The sequence below is a fragment of the Haliotis cracherodii genome, unplaced genomic scaffold, assembly GCF_022045235.1.
Source record: "Haliotis cracherodii isolate W230 unplaced genomic scaffold, xgHalCrac1.p SCAF_14, whole genome shotgun sequence".
Taxonomy (NCBI): Eukaryota; Metazoa; Mollusca; class Gastropoda; order Lepetellida; family Haliotidae; genus Haliotis; species Haliotis cracherodii.
In genome coordinates this window covers 26,460,398-26,477,450 of record NW_027266269.1, presented here as the reverse complement: position 1 = coordinate 26,477,450, position 17,053 = coordinate 26,460,398, and the positions used below count along the sequence as shown (strand labels likewise).

General features: G+C 42.3%; 1 protein-coding gene across 1 annotated transcript; it reads right to left on the bottom strand.

Annotated features, from left to right (window-relative positions):
- Window positions 1-4,140: 4,140 nt before the first annotated feature.
- Window positions 4,141-12,232, bottom strand: LOC139460655 (uncharacterized). The gene is made up of 3 exons (XM_071242127.1): window positions 11,890-12,232; window positions 9,176-9,307; window positions 4,141-4,533 (listed from the first exon to the last, which is right to left on the bottom strand). Exons 1-3 carry the CDS (start codon window positions 12,230-12,232, stop codon window positions 4,274-4,276), a joined length of 735 nt encoding a protein of 244 aa, XP_071098228.1. The 3' UTR covers window positions 4,141-4,273.
- Between the last annotated feature and the right edge of the window lie 4,821 nt (window positions 12,233-17,053).

Sequence of the window (17,053 nt, the reverse complement as noted above, 5' to 3'; positions counted from 1 at the left end):
GGAGACGAGTGTGGTTTAGCGATGAATCACGATTTCTTCTTCCCCGGCGAGATAGAAGACAACGTGTGTATCGTCGTCGAAATGAGCGTTTTGCCCTACATTGTGTACGTGAATTCGACGATTTCGGTGGCGGTAGTGTCATTGTGACATCTGACTTTGTTGTGGTTCAGGGAAAATTGACAGAATATCGCTAGATGAATCAAATTCTTCATCCTTTCCTTCTTCCAATCATTGACCGCCAGAGGGAGCTGTTTCAACAGGACAACGCTCCACCGCACATAGCTCGTTTCACGGTAGACTACCTTCATAATGCCAACATCAACGTCTTGTCCTGGCCGTCGAGATCTCCAGATCTCAACCCAATCGAACACCTCTGGGATGAACTCGATCGACGTGTACGTCAACGTCAAAACACGCCGCACACACTCACACAACTGGCCAACGCGTGACAAACAGAATGGCGCAGAATTCCGCAGGACAGAATTCGCACATTTATCCAGTCAGTGCCGAGGAGATGCTGAGCCGTGATTGCTGGGGCGGTCACACGAGATACTGAGTTCAGCCCAACCTTGTGTCCTTATGTGACATGACAAGGAACAGTTTTCAATGCCTTTGTACCACGACAATATGTGATTATCGAGCTCCAAAATTTCATATTTGTATCTGCGATATTAAATTAAATATATCGACTTTATTAGGTACAACAAATTTACAAAAAATCTACCCGTGCGTTTCTTTTGTTTTTGAAGAGTGTAGTTACTTAGAATGAGAGTTAAAATGTTTATTGAAGTGTCACACATCAAGACATAAATAAAATACATTATAAAGAAACGCATTAGAACAGGGACTGCGAAATGTTTATTTGACTATCACACATCAACATATAATAATCAAAATACATAGTTAAAAAAACCATAAGAATTGGAAGAGATAAATGTTTATTTGACTATCACACATCAACACAAACAAAATACATTATTTAAATAAAACGTTAGAAAGGTGAGAGATAAAACGTTTATTTAACTTTCACACATCAACATATAATAACTAAAATACATAGTTAAAAAACATAAGAATGGGGATAGATAAATGTTTATTTAAGTATCACACATCAACACAAACAAAATGCATTATTTAAGTAAAACGTTGGAATGGGGAGAGATAAAACGGTTTTTTATCTATCACATATCAACATACAATAACTAAAATACATAGTTTAAAAAAGCATAAGGATGGCGAGAGATAAATGTTTATTTAAGTATCACACATCAACACAAACAAAATACGTTATTTAAATAAAACTTTAGAAAGGTGAGAGATAAAACGTTTATTTTACTTTCACACATCAACATATAATAATTAAAATACACAGTTAAAAAAACCATTAGAATGGGGATAGATAAATGTTTATTTAAGTATCACACATCAACACAAACAAAATACGTTATTTAAATAAAACGTTAGAAAGGTGAGAGATAAAACGTGTATTTAACTTTCACACATCAACATATAATAATTAAAATACACAGTTAAAATAAACATTAGAATGGGGAGAGATAAATGTTTATTTAAGTATCACACATCAACACAAACAAAATACATTATTTAAATAAAACGTTAGAAAGGTGAGAGATAAAACGTTTATTCAACTTTCACACATCAACATATAATAATTAAAATACATAGTTAAAAAAACATTAGAATGGGGAGAGATAAATGTTTATTTAAGTATCACACATCAACACAAACAAAATACATTATCTAAATAAAACGTTAGAAAGGTGAGAGATAAAACGTTTATTTAACTATCATACATTAACATATAATAACTAAAATACATAGTTTAAAAGGGCATCAGAATGGGTAGAAATAAATGTTTATTTAAATATCACACATCAACACAAACAAAATACGTTATTCAAATAAAACGTTGGAATGGGGACAGATAAAACGTTTATTTAAGTTTCACACATCAACATACAATAACTAAAATACATAGTTTAAAAAAGCATAAGAATGGGGAGAGATAAATGTTTATTCAAGTATCACACATGAACACAAACAAAATACATTATTTAAATAAAACGTTAGAATGGGGAAAGATAAAACGTTTATTTAAGTATCACACATCAACATACAATAACTAAAATACATAGTTTAAAAAGGCATAACAATGGGGAGAGATAAATGTTTATTTAAGTATCACACATCAACACAAACAAAATGCCTTATTTAAGTAAAACGTTGGAATGGGGAGAGATAAAACGTTTATTTAACTTTCACACATCAACATACAATAACTAAAATACATAGTTAAAAATGCATAAGAATGGGGAGAGATAAATGTTTATCATGTGATGGGTAGGTTTCTCGGCAGGATAAAGCCAACGGATAAAAACGATATCCGTAGGGGTCATATGCGGATAGAGATGCAAATATGATAGGTCAAGTAGAGACTACTTTCATTGTTTATAAACAATCATGGAGTCCCCCTTGTCATTCGGCAATCGAGTCAGAATTAACCATCGGGAATCTGGATAAACTACAGGGATAATTGCTTTCATTATCAAAAGAACAGTCTAATATACTGAAAATAAGTGTCTTACTGTGACGTAGCTAAGGCATGTTATAAGTTTCGGCAACTTTGGAGACATAAATTTCGACACAATTTTGCGAGGGCACTAGGCCTAGCCAAGTGCGGTCAGTAGCCATATCTGTGCTTGTAGACCTCTGTGGCTTGAACCTTTCTCCACAAATTAAAATAGTTGGATTTGGCCGAAATATGTTTGAATTGTTACCTTGTTTCGTTTGGTCGCTGTGTGTACATCTGACTACACTTCTTAACGTTATGACAGGACAGGCCAACTGTCAAAGGGCAGCTACTCTAACAGACAGGCCGATGGATTGCCGCGAAAGGCAATGAAAAACAATTGTTGTTTTGCGTTTATGTTGCTTCGCCACTGTATAAGAAAGAGATTCAATTGGAACTATTTTGGCTACTGTCACTGTCCGACTGACACATCACTTACCCTATGACGTAATAAATATTAATGCGCACATTCCAGGAAAACTCGCAATGTTTCGGTAATGTTTGTGAGAGAGGGAAAGCGATTTTGAAGCACAGAATTAAAGAATGACAATATATGATAAAGAAGTTATCACGCTTGTGTGTTTGGGGATGGTAAACATCCCGTATTAGGAATAAACACTATGTATTTAGCTCGCCAAGGTTCTCTAAATACAATCATGTTTATTCCTAATGCAGGATATTGACCATCCCCAAACACACTCGCGTGATAACCTCTATTTATTTAAGTATCCCACATCAATACATTAATAACATACATACATTGTCAAGCACATTATACAGGTGTCCAGCCGACACCGGCTTCTGATGCACTGGGGTGGTGAGTTGGTTGTCACGGCCTGTCTGCTTGGTGTGTCAGTAAGCTCGAATTGATGCAGATCTCAGACGTTTACAATGTTGGTAAAAAACACCGAGCACTGTTATGATACTGATGAATCTTGAAATATAATCATTACGAGTCTTTTGTTCGAATCCAAGGTCATAGTTATCTGGCACGCCCAAAAGATGCAACTCTACATTGATAGACTGTATACACATAAGTCAAAGGTTGACACCCACAGCTTGCAAGCTTTCACACATGAGGTAGGTTACTAAATTCCTTCGAAAGCCTAGTGGTGCCACTTTGGTAGCAGGAATGGGGTTTTTTTTTAATCTTTTATTCAGTTATCTTTTTCAAAACTTCGATTTCTTTCTCGTTACTCCGATTATTTTCTCGTAATTTCGATCATTTCCTGGGTTTTTTCAAGTTTATTTTCAAACTTGAAATTTCGAGAAAAGGATTGAAATTGCGAGAAAATAATCGTAATTCAGAGAAAATAATTATAATAACGAGAACCAAATTCGAAATTTCGAGTTTTTGAAATAAACTTGAAATAACGAGACAATAATCGATTTAAGGAGAGCACACTCAAAGTAATCAGAAAAAAATCGAAATTTGGAGGGAAATAAACATGAAATTGAAATTGAACTCACGAAAATATAATCGAGATAACGAGAAAAACTCGAACTTTCGAGAAATTAAACATATAATTGAAATAACGAGGAATGTCGATTTAAAAATAATTATATATGCCACCAAAGTTGCACCATTAGGCTTTCTAAAAGTCAAAGGTTGACACACACACAACTTGTCACAGTTTACACAGACACGTTGGATACATAAATAAACAACATCTTAAGGTGAATTTACAAGCAAGTGCGCTGGTAATGGGTATAGGGTGTGCCAACCTTACGGTTGCTTTCTGGAACGGACAGAAAGGTAACGCTGGACAAGAAGCAGTCACTTTCTAGGTGGTCCGCTGTGGTACAGGTGAAGGTGCTTGTGTTCGCGGCGAGACAGCGTTGACGGCATTCAGCCTCCGTAACCCCAGTTAGGGAAACATCATTGTAGCCAGAGATGGAATGTTCCAAATACCGTACAGCTTCGTTTCCCCACTCGGTGCAACCTGTCGAAGAGACATACTCTTAATACACTGTTAACAAACAATGCACTTCACGTTTATAGAAGGAGAGGCACTTACGGTGTAAGAAGGTGGACGCTTACTATATAAAGTAGGGGTAACACTTCCGGAATATAGTAGATGTAACACTTACAGTTTACAGTAGGATAACACTTTCACTATACAGTAGGGGTAACACTTCCTGCATACAGTAAGGGTAACGCTTAGAGTATACAGTAGGGGTAACACTTCCGGGATATAGTAGATCTAACACTTACAGTTTACAGTAGGATAACACTTTCAGTATACCGTAGGAGTAACACTTACAGTATACAGCAGGGGTAACACTTTCAATATACAGCAGGGGTAACACTTACAGCATACAGCAGGGGTAACACTTTCAATATACAGCAGGGGTAACACTTACAGCATACAGTAGGGGTAACACTTTCAGTATACAATAGGGGTAACACTTTCAGTATAAGGTAGGAGTAACACTTTCAGTATACAGTAGGAGTAACACTTATAGTATACAGTAGGGGTAACACTTACAGTATACAGTAGGGGTAACACTTACAGTATACAGTAGGGGTAACACTTACAGTATACAGTAAGGGTAACACTTTCAGTATACAGTAGGGGTGACACTTACAATATACAGTAGGGGTAACACTTACAGTATACAGTAGGGTTAACACATTCAGTATACAGTAGGGGTAACACTTACAGTATACAGTAGGAGTAACACTTACAGTATACAGTAGGGGTAACACTTACAGTATACAGTAGGGGTAACACTTACAGTATACAGTAGAGGTAACACTTACAGTATACAGTAGGGGTAACACTTTCAGTATACAGTAGGGGTAACACTTACAGTATACAGTAGGGGTAAAACATCCGGCATACAGTAGGGGTAACACTTCCAGCATAGAGTAGGGGTAACACTTGCAGTATACAGTAGGGGTATCACTTTCAGTATACAATAGGGGTAAAACTTACTGTATACAGTAGGGGTAACACTTACAGTATACAGTAGGGGTAACACTTACAGTATACAGTAGAGGTAACACTTACAGTATACAGTAGGGGTAACACTTTCAGTATACAGTAGTGGTAACACTTACAGTATACAGTAGGGGTAAAACATCCGGCATACAGTAGGGGTAACACTTCCAGCATAGAGTAGGGGTAACACTTGCAGTATACAGTAGGGGTATCACTTTCAGTATACAATAGGGGTAAAACTTACTGTATACAGTAGGGGTAACACTTACAGTATACAGTAGGGGTATCACTTTCAGTATACAGTAGGGGTATCACTTTCAGTATACAGTAGGGGTAACACTTTCAGTATACAGTAGGGGTAACACTTACAGTATACAGTAGGGGTATCACTTTCAGTATACAGTAGGGGTATCACTTTCAGTATACAATAGGGGTAAAACTTACTGTATACAGTAGGGGTAACACTTACAGTATACAGTAGGGGTAACACTTACAGTGTACAGTAGGGGTAACACTTACAGTATACAGTAGGGGTAACACTTACAGTATACAGTAGGAGTAACACTTATTGTATACAGTAGAGGTAACACTTACAGTATACAGTAGGGGTAACACTTACAGTATACAGTAGGGGTAACACTTACAGTATACAGTAGGGGTAACACTTACAGTATACAGTAGGAGTAACACTTATTGTATACAGTAGGAGTAACACTTACAGTATACAGTAGGGGTAACACTTACAGTATACAGTAGGGGTAACACTTACAGTATACAGCAGGGGTAACACTTACAGTATACAGTAGGGGTAACACTTCCAGTATACAGTAGGGGTAACACTTACAGTATACAGTAGAGGTAACACTTACAGTATACAGTAGGGGTAACACTTACAGTATACAGTAGGGGTAACACTTACAGTATACAGTAGAGGTAACACTTACAGTATACAGTAGGGTTAACACTTCCAGTATACAGTAGGGGTATAACTTCCAGCATACAGTATGGGTAAATCTTAGAGTATACAGTAGGGGTAAAACTTACAGTATACAGTAGGGGTAACACTTATAGTATACAGTAGGGGTAACACTTTCAGTATACAGTAGGGGTAACACTTTCAGTATACAGTAGGAGTAACACTTACAGTATACAGTAGGGGTAACACTTACAGTATACAGTAGGGGTAACACTTACAGTATACAGTAGAGGTAACACTTACAGTATACAGTAGGGGTAACACTTTCAGTATACAGTAGGGGTAACACTTTCAGTATACAGTAGGAGTAACACTTTCAGTATACAGTAGGGGTAACACTTACAGTATACAGTAGGGGTAACACTTACAGTATACAGTAGAGGTAACACTTACAGTATACAGTAGGGGTAACACTTTCAGTATACAGTAGGGGTAACACTTACAGTATACGGTAGTGGTAACACTTACAGTATACAGTAGGGGTAACACTTACAGTATACAGTAGGGGTAAAACATCCGGCATACAGTAGGGGTAACACTTCCAGCATAGAGTAGGGGTAACACTTGCAGTATACAGTAGGGGTATCACTTTCAGTATACAATAGGGGTAAAACTTTCTGTATACAGTAGGGGTAACACATCCAGCATACAGTAGGGGTAACACTTACAGTATACAGTAGGGGTAAAATTTAGAGTATACAGTAGGGGTAACACTTACAGTATACAGTAGGGGTAACACTTACAGTATACAGTAGGGGTAACACATTCAGTTTACATTTGTTACCTTTACACACGTTCTCCTTCCTGACGTGCACCTTAAACATTACCTGTCACACACGCTCTCCTTCCTGACGTGCACCTTTAACATTACCTGTCACACACGCTCTCCGCCCTGTTGACGTGCACCTTTAACATTACCTGCCACACACGCTCTCCACCCTGTTGACGTGCACCTTAAACATTGCCTGTCACACACGCTCTCCTTCCTGACGTGCACCTTTAACATTACCTGTCACACACGCTCTCCACCCTGTTGACGTGCACCTTTAACATTACCTGTCACACACGCTCTCCTTCCTGACGTGCACCTTTAACATTACCTGTCACACACGCTCTCCTTCCTGACGTGCACCTTAAACATTACCTGTCACACACGCTTTCCTTCCTGACGTGTATCTTTAACATTACCTGTCACACACGCTTTCCTTCCTGACATGCACCTTTAACATTACCTGTCACACACGCTCTCCTTCCTGACGTGTACCTTTCACATTACCTGTCACACACGCTTTCCTTCCTGACATGCACCTTTAACATTACCTGTCACACACGCTCTCCTTCCTGACGTACACCTTTAACATTACCTGTCACACACGCTTTCCTTCTTGACGTGCACCTTTAACATTACCTGTCACACACGCTCTCCTTCCTGACGTGTACCTTTCACATTACCTGTCACACACGCTCTCCTTCCTGACGTGTACCTTTAACATGATCTGTCACACATGCTTTCCTTCCTGACGTGCATCTTTAACATTACCTGTCACACACGCTCTTCTTCCTGACGCGTATCTTTAACATTACCTGTCACACACGCTCTTCTTCCTGACGCGTATCTTTAACATTACATGTCACACACGCTCTCCTTCCTGACGTGCACCTTTAACATTACATGTCACACACGCTCTCCTTCCTGACGTGTACCTTTAACATTACATGTCACACACGCTCTCCTTCCTGACGTGTACCTTTAACATTACCTGACACACACGCTCTCCTTCCTGACGTGCACCTTTAACATTACATGTCACACATGCTCTCCTTTCTGTTGACGTACACCTTTAACATTACATGTCACACATGCTCTCCTTTCTGTTGACCTGCACCTTTAACATTACCTGTCACACATGCTCTCCTTTCTGTTGACGTGCACCTTTAACATTACCTGTCACACACGCTCTCCTTCCTAACTTGTACCTTTAACATTACCTGTCACACACGCTCTCCTACCTGACGTGCACCTTAAACATTACCTGTCACACACGCTCTCCTTCCTGACGTACACCTTTAATATTATCTTCACACACGCTCTCCTTTTTGACGTGCACCTTTAACATTACCTGTCACACACGCTCTCCTTCCTGACGTACACCTTTAACATTACCTGTCACACACGCTCTCCTTCCTGACGTCCACCTTTAACATTACCTGTCACACACGCTCTCCTTCCAGACGTGTACCTTTCACATTACCTGTCACACACGCTCTCCTTCCTGACGTGCACCTTTAACATTACCTGTCACACACGCTCTCCTTCCTGACGTGCACCTTTAACATTACCTGTCACACATGCTCTCCTTTCTGTTGGGGGCGGTCGGGTAGCCTAGTGGTTAAAGCGTTCGCTCGTCACGCCGAAGACCCGGTTTCGATTCCCGAAATGGGTACAATGTGTGAAGCCCATTTCTGGTGTCCCCCGCCGTGATATTGCTGGAATATTGCTAAAAGCGGCGTAAAACTATATTCACTCACTCACTCACTCACTCCTGTCTGTTGACGTGCACTTTTAACATTACCTCTCACACATGTTCTCCTTCTTGTTGACGTGCACCTTTAACATTACCTGTCACACACGCTCTCCTTCCTGACGTGCACCTTTAACATTACCTGTCACACATGCTCTCCTCCCAATTGAAAACATGATTCCAATGTCACAGTTGCAAGTTCCATCATTGCACGAGGTGTTTTCAAGCGTACAGTCGCCATCACTAGTACATGCACTTCCAACGTAGTGAAAACCTGAAACACAACCACCAACATTGTGATTTGGGTTAACGTTGCTTTAGGGTCGGTTGGGTAGCCTAGTGGTTGAAGCGTTCGCTCGTCACGCCAAAGACCCGGGTTCGATTCCCGTTATTGGTACAAAGTGTGAAGCCCATTTCTTATGTCTCCCGCCGTGATATTGCTTGAATATTGCTAAAAGTGGCATAAAACCATACTTACTCACTAACGTTGCTCTGAGAAATGAGTGAGTGAGTATGTTTTAGAAATATTTCATCAACGCAGGACACCAGAAATATACTTCTCATGTTTTACCGATGAGGGCAGAAAACCCGAGTCTTCGGCGTGACGACTAGCTTCCCACCGCTCCTGCTTAGAATAGATTGTCAGTAACACAGCTTTTTGTTGAAGGTCCAAAGTGCTGCAGGTCTCAAAGAATTCCACTTTGGTTCAAAATGGAAGGACGGATTTGTCCTCAAAACATCAACATCTGCCCAAAGGCTAATATCTAAACGGAATGTTGGAATCCCACACACGCTGGTCGTTTAGACATATCGCATGTGTGTTGACTTGATCGTGCCGTTGTTAATGTTGTTTTAATTGCCACCTACTAAAGCTAGCATACACACCACTTCCCTTATGTGCAAATTATTTGCGTTTACCTTCGAAAAATGCAACTCATGTCCCGTACTTCACACACCGCACCTGACACCCCGTACCTCACACCTCATACCTCACACCGGTACCTCACACACAGCATCTCACACACCGCACCTCACACCCCGTACCTCAAACCCCATACCTCCCTTGCCGTAACTCACACACCGCACCTCACACCCCGCACCTCACACCCCGCACCTCACACCCCGCACCTCACACCCCGCACCTCACACATCGTACCTCACACATCGTACCTCACACACCGCACCTCACACACCGCACCTCACACCCCATACCTCACACACCGTAACTCACACCCCGCACCTCACACCCCGCACCTCACACATCGTACCTCACACACCGCACCTCACACACCGCACCTCACACACCGCACCTCACACCCCGCACCTCACACCCCATACCTCACACACCGTAACTCACACCCCGCACCTCACACCCCGCACCTCACACATCGTACCTCACACATCGTACCTCACACACCGCACCTCACACACCGCACCTCACACCCCATACCTCACACACCGTAACTCACACCCCGCACCTCACACCCCGCACCTCACACATCGTACCTCACACACCGTAACTCACACCCCGCACCTCACACCCCGCACCTCACACATCGTACCTCACACACCGCACCTCACACACCGCACCTCACACACCGCACCTCACACCCCATACCTCACACACCGCATCTCACACACCACACCTCACACACCGCACCTGACACCCCGCACTTCACACACCGCACCTCACACCCCATACCTCACACACCGCACCTCACACACCGCACCTGACACCCCGCACCTCACACACCGCACCTCACACCCCATACCTCACACACCGTAACTCACACACCGTACCTCACACCCCGTACCTCACGACCCGTACCTCACACACCGCACCTCACACCCCGCACCTCACACCCCTTACCTCACACCCCGTACCTCACACCCCGCACCTCACACCCCGTACCTCACGACCCGTACCTCACACCCCGCACCTCACACCCCGTACCTCACACCCCGTACCTCACACACCGCACCTCACACCCCGCACCTCACAACCCGTACCTCACACCCCGTACCTCACAAGCCGGAACTCACAACCCTTACCTCACACGCCGTACCTCACACCCCGTACCTCACACCCCGTAACTCACACCCCGTACCTCACAACCCGTACCTCACACGCCGTAACTCACAACCCGTACCTCACAACCCGTACCTCACACCCCGTACCTCACAACCCGTACCTCACAACCCGTACCTCACACCCCGTACCTCACACCCCGCACCTCACAACCCGTACCTCACAACCCGTACCTCACAACCCGCACCTCACAACCCATACCTCACAACCCGTACCTCACAACCCGTACCTTACAACCCGTACCTCACAACCCGTACCTCACACCCCGTACCACACATCCCGTACCTCACAACCCGCACCTCACACCCCGTACCTCACGCCCCGTACCTCACACCCCGTACCTCACACCCCGTAACTAACACCCAACATCTCACATCCCGTACCTCACAACCCGCACCTCACAACCTGCACCTCACACCCCGTACCTCACTCCCAGCACCTCACACCCCGTACCTCACACCCCGTAACTAACACCCCACACCTCACACCCCGTACCTCACACCCCGCACCTTACATACTGGGTCACAACCCATACCTCACACCCCGGACCCTCACAACCCGTAACTCACACCCCGTACCTCACACCCCGGATCACACCCCGTACCTCACACCCCACACCCCACACCCCACTTCCCGGATCACACCCCGTACCTCACACCCCACACCCCACACCCCACACTTCACATCTCGTACCTTACACCCCGTACCTCACACCCTGCATCTCACTACCTCGTGACCCTATTATAATGAAGTATGTAAATCCTTACCTCGTGGTAGTAGATACATGCTGGTTCCCGCCGAAACAGTGGTGGGTGAGTAGATTTTGTCGGGGCTGGAGAATGCCGTAGCATGGCCCGTGCACCTACCAGAAGAACCCAAAGTCTGGAAGCTGTGACAACGAACATCAAAGTAACATTTTCTTAAACACTCTAGTTTCTCTGCGGATACCTCCCACAAGACGTACTCTCTTACTTCAACATTATCGAAATCGGGCAGCGGCAGGATGCGCTCATCTGTACATAACTGACAAAGAAATACTTCGACTTGCAGCAATAAAATCGCAATATTAATATTCCCCAACACAGACATCCTGTTCCTACAAGAATCCATCAGTCTCTAAAACTGTGTGACATGTGACAAGGATCGTCTTGCTTGAAACGCAACACGGGACGAAAAGAAGGATTTTGCAAAATTGCAAATACAGTCGAAATACATGCAATGACCGGATTTGCCGAAATGATCTACATTTGGGCGTTTATCTGATATGCAAAATACACCTTTGAAAAATATGATGATCTTTTATTGCTGTATGCACAAGCACCACTGTCATGAATGCTGGGACCGGATTTGCAGACATTTCAATCCATGAATTCAGGTACACCAGTAAACACTTGATCAAGAGTATTTCCTGCGCATTTCTTTTAATTGTAACAGGTACTGTAATTTCCGACCCCTTTCTAAGTTTTCAGATATGAAAAAGGTTTCAAATATGAATGTTTCCTTAGGAGGGGAAATATATACAATTTTGTAAATTTTCAAACGTTTTCATGCCTTAAGTTATGTCCCATTCCGGTTATCAATGGAATGATTTCAATACATTTTAGTACTAAAACAAGATCTTCTTAGATGTTTCCACTGTGTGAAATATTGTGTTCACGCTGCTTTCTCATACATGCTGATGCCTTTGCCATCAAGGCTTATGTGACCTCATTAACCTTATAAGGCTGAGGGCCTGGTTAAGCAAGACAGTATCATGCTAGATGACATGTTCCCATTAGACCCTATCTTAATCCATCCCTTACACCCGGGAGCCAGTTCTTTAGACAATTTAAGAGGGAAACCAGGATTTTCAGATTTTCAGCCATTGGGCGTTTACGCACGTTATCATTCACATTGGGTATTGAGGGGCGGTCGGGTAGCCTAGAGGTTAAAGCGTTCGCTCGTCACCCGGAAGACGCGGGTTCGATTTCCAAAATGGGTACAATGTTTAGCCCATTTCTGGTGTCCCCCGCCGGGGTATTGATGGAAAATTGCTAAAAGCGGCGTAAAACAATACTCACTCACTCACTTTGCTTGATTTGTGTCTACCTGTCCTCTGTACAACATTACAGAAGATAAACCTGTGTGTACCATGCAAGATCAATTGTACATGCATTATTCATGAATGGGGAGTGCTTGTCAGTGTTCCGTGTCCCTCTTACTGGAATACGGACAGCTCTATTGTTAACTGTTTGTTTGGCATTCTAGCAGTTGGTGAGTACGTAAGTAGCTTGTGAGTGTACTTGGGGACTCCAGTCAACCAGGGACCGCCTCCGTGGTCTTGTGGTAGAGCGTCCGCCCGGAGAGCGGAAGGTCCAGGGTTCGATCCCGGGCCGCGTCATACAAAAAGACGTTAAAAGATTGTACTTTTGTTGTTACCCTGTCTGGCGCTCGGCATTAAGGGGCTAAAACAAGGACTGGTCGGCTCCGAGTCAGTATACTGTGTCTGAGTGGGGTATTCATGTTAAACTGCGGCATGGTATCTCAGTGAGCTAGCACTATAAATCGGCATCAGTCCGGACTAGTACAAGCAGCCACACACACATATACACGCGCATGCACGTCGCTATATAAGTGCAATAATCTTGGACGCGACGTTAAACCCAATTTCACCTCACCTCACCTCACCAGTCAACCAGGAGAAACGTCGACCCAGTTCCAGTAAAATATCCACGAATTTAGATTAACCTTATGTTTGCCCAATCAGTTGGAATAATGTTGTTGTTTTTTATGTGAGCGATTTCCTATTAATGAGCGTATTACATTATTGATCCACTGGATTCTTTGATTCTATAGTAACAATTATTAGGAGTATGGCAGTCAAAAATATTTATCTTCCGAGACGGAAGTTTATTATTAATTGTTTTCACATATCCCGGTGAGAATAATAAATCACCATCAATATTCAACAAGTCGGTGTTTAAACCATCTAGGTCTGCTAAGGAATAATGATACACTTTACGTTATAAGGAATGACATTTAGGGATCCTTTCTTGTATGATTACAACAATTGGGCAGTGGCCTCTACAAACTGGCTCAAGTACAACAGGGTTATGTACATTATAATGTATAAATATATGTCCAGAAGAAAGGAAAAGTGAGTAGGCATATCACGTTCAGAATTCAGTTATGTAATCCATATGGGTACAAGTTTGGAGATTGGTCTAAAATATATAAACACTCATGCATGTTTGCTGTAGTTCTGCTGTTACACTCATCCGATGCAATTCCTTATTGTGACTTGTACCATATGGTCCCATGTTTTTTCACAAGCACCACTGTCATGAATGCTGGGACCGGATTTGCAGACATTTCAATCCATGAATTCAGCTACACCAGTAAACACTTGATCAAGAGTATTTCCTGCGCATTTCTTTTAATTGTAACAGGTGCTGTAATTCCCGACCCCTTTCTAAGTTTACAAAGGTTTCAAATATGGATGTTTTCTAAGGAGGGGAAAAATATATAATTTTGTAATTTTTCAAACATTTTCATGCCTTAAGTTATGTCTCATTTCGGATATCAATGGAATGATTTCAATAGTTTTTAGTACTAAAACAAGATCATCTTAGATGTTTCCACTGTGTGAAATATTGTGTTCACGCTGCTTTCTCATACATGCTGATGCCTTTGCCATCAAGGCTTACGTGACCTCATTAACATTATAAGGCTGAGGGCCTGGTTAAGCAAGACAGTATCATGCTAGCTGACATGTTCCCATTGGACCCTATCTCAATCCATCCCCTTCACCGGGTGCCAGTTCTTTAGACAATTTAAGAGGAAAACCAGGATTTTCAGATTTTCAGCCATTAAGCGTTTACGCACGTTATCATTCACGTTGGGTATTGAGGGGCGGTCGGGTAGCCTAGAGGTTAAAGCGTTCGCTCGTCACCCGGAAGACCCGGGTTCGATTTCCAAAATGGGTACAATGTTTAGCCCATTTCTGGTGTCCCCCGCCGGGGTATTGATGGAAAATTGCTAAAAGCGGCGTAAAACAATACTCACTCACTTTGCTTGATTTGTGTCTACCTGTCCTCTGTACAACATTACAGAAGATAAACCTGTGTGTACCATGCAAGATCAATTGTACATGCATTATTCATGAATGGGGAGTGCTTGTCAGTGTTCCGTGTCCCTCTTACTGGAATACGGACAGCTCTATTGTTAACTGTTTGTTTGGCATTCTAGCAGTTGGTGAGTACGTAAGTAGCTTGTGAGTGTACTTGGGGACTCCAGTCAACCAGGGACCGCCTCCGTGGTCTTGTGGTAGAGCGTCCGCCCGGAGAGCGGAAGGTCCAGGGTTCGATCCCGGGCCGCGTCATACAAAAAGACGTTAAAAGATTGTACTTTTGTTGTTACCCTGTCTGGCGCTCGGCATTAAGGGGCTAAAACAAGGACTGGTCGGCTCCGAGTCAGTATACTGTGTCTGAGTGGGGTATTCATGTTAAACTGCGGCATGGTATCTCAGTGAGCTAGCACTATAAATCGGCATCAGTCCGGACTAGTACAAGCAGCCACACACACATATACACGCGCATGCACGTCGCTATATAAGTGCAATAATCTTGGACGCGACGTTAAACCCAATTTCACCTCACCTCACCTCACCAGTCAACCAGGAGAAACGTCGACCCAGTTCCAGTAAAATATCCACGAATTTAGATTAACCTTATGTTTGCCCAATCAGTTGGAATAATGTTGTTGTTTTTTATGTGAGCGATTTCCTATTAATGAGCGTATTACATTATTGATCCACTGGATTCTTTGATTCTATAGTAACAATTATTAGGAGTATGGCAGTCAAAAATATTTATCTTCCGAGACGGAAGTTTATTATTAATTGTTTTCACATATCCCGGTGAGAATAATAAATCACCATCAATATTCAACAAGTCGGTGTTTAAACCATCTAGGTCTGCTAAGGAATAATGATACACTTTACGTTATAAGGAATGACATTTAGGGATCCTTTCTTGTATGATTACAACAATTGGGCAGTGGCCTCTACAAACTGGCTCAAGTACAACAGGGTTATGTACATTATAATGTATAAATATATGTCCAGAAGAAAGGAAAAGTGAGTAGGCATATCACGTTCAGAATTCAGTTATGTAATCCATATGCGTACAAGTTTGGAGATTGATCTAAAATATATAAACACTCATACATGTTTGCTGTAGTTCTGCTGTTACACTCATCCGATGCAATTCCTTATTGTGACTTGTACCATATGGTCCCATGTTTTTTCAGGTGAACAATTGACTTGCCTTTACATGTGTTTGTGACGGGTGGATAATCTCACCTTTTCGCGAATACCTGGTGTCGTTACTATTTGATAGTGATTCATAAACACATGTTCATGATATGGTCGGAATTGTAAATCGACTCTGCTTTATGCAGAGATTTCTATTGGATATGGAAAGGGTTTTGTCGGTTTATTTATTTACTAATAGGAGAATAACATTTGAAAACAGCATACGAAATGGACCTGGATACCACTTGAAAATAGCGGTCCGGAGTTCACTCACTCAATCTTTAATTAGTTTCAAAGTGCACTTTTGCAATGGCTGTGATCTTTGTTTGACTGGTCCTGTGTTTCAATCATGATCGTCACAAGGCAGACAGACAGACAACACAGACAGCCTCCCTGACTTTGGCTGATGCTAACTTGGTTTAATAACGATCATGAACAATGCACACATGCTATGGAAGTTGATAATATAAACTGCCACTGTACCAACGCAAAGTGAAATATTACACATATCCTTGAAAAGGCCTCTAAAAATACATTGCTGTTTCATAATACAGTTTGTAATATTTGTGTGTGATTCTATTTGGTTCCGTATCATTTCGGATTCATGATAAATCATTCTGGATTATTCTCTAATAATC

What these genes read in the sequence shown, in the direction of transcription:
- LOC139460655 (XM_071242127.1), bottom strand. Translation starts at nt 12,232, where the DNA reads ATGGATTCTTGTAGGAACAGGATGTCTGTGTTGGGGAATATTAATATT. An exon ending in CATGTATCTACTACCACGAG is followed by an intron (nt 9,308 to 11,889) that starts GTAAGGATTTAC and finishes GTTGTGTTTCAG; the next exon opens with GTTTTCACTACGTTGGAAGT. An exon ending in GAGGAGAGCATGTGTGACAG is followed by an intron (nt 4,534 to 9,175) that starts GTAATGTTAAAG and finishes TCTCTTCGACAG; the next exon opens with GTTGCACCGAGTGGGGAAAC.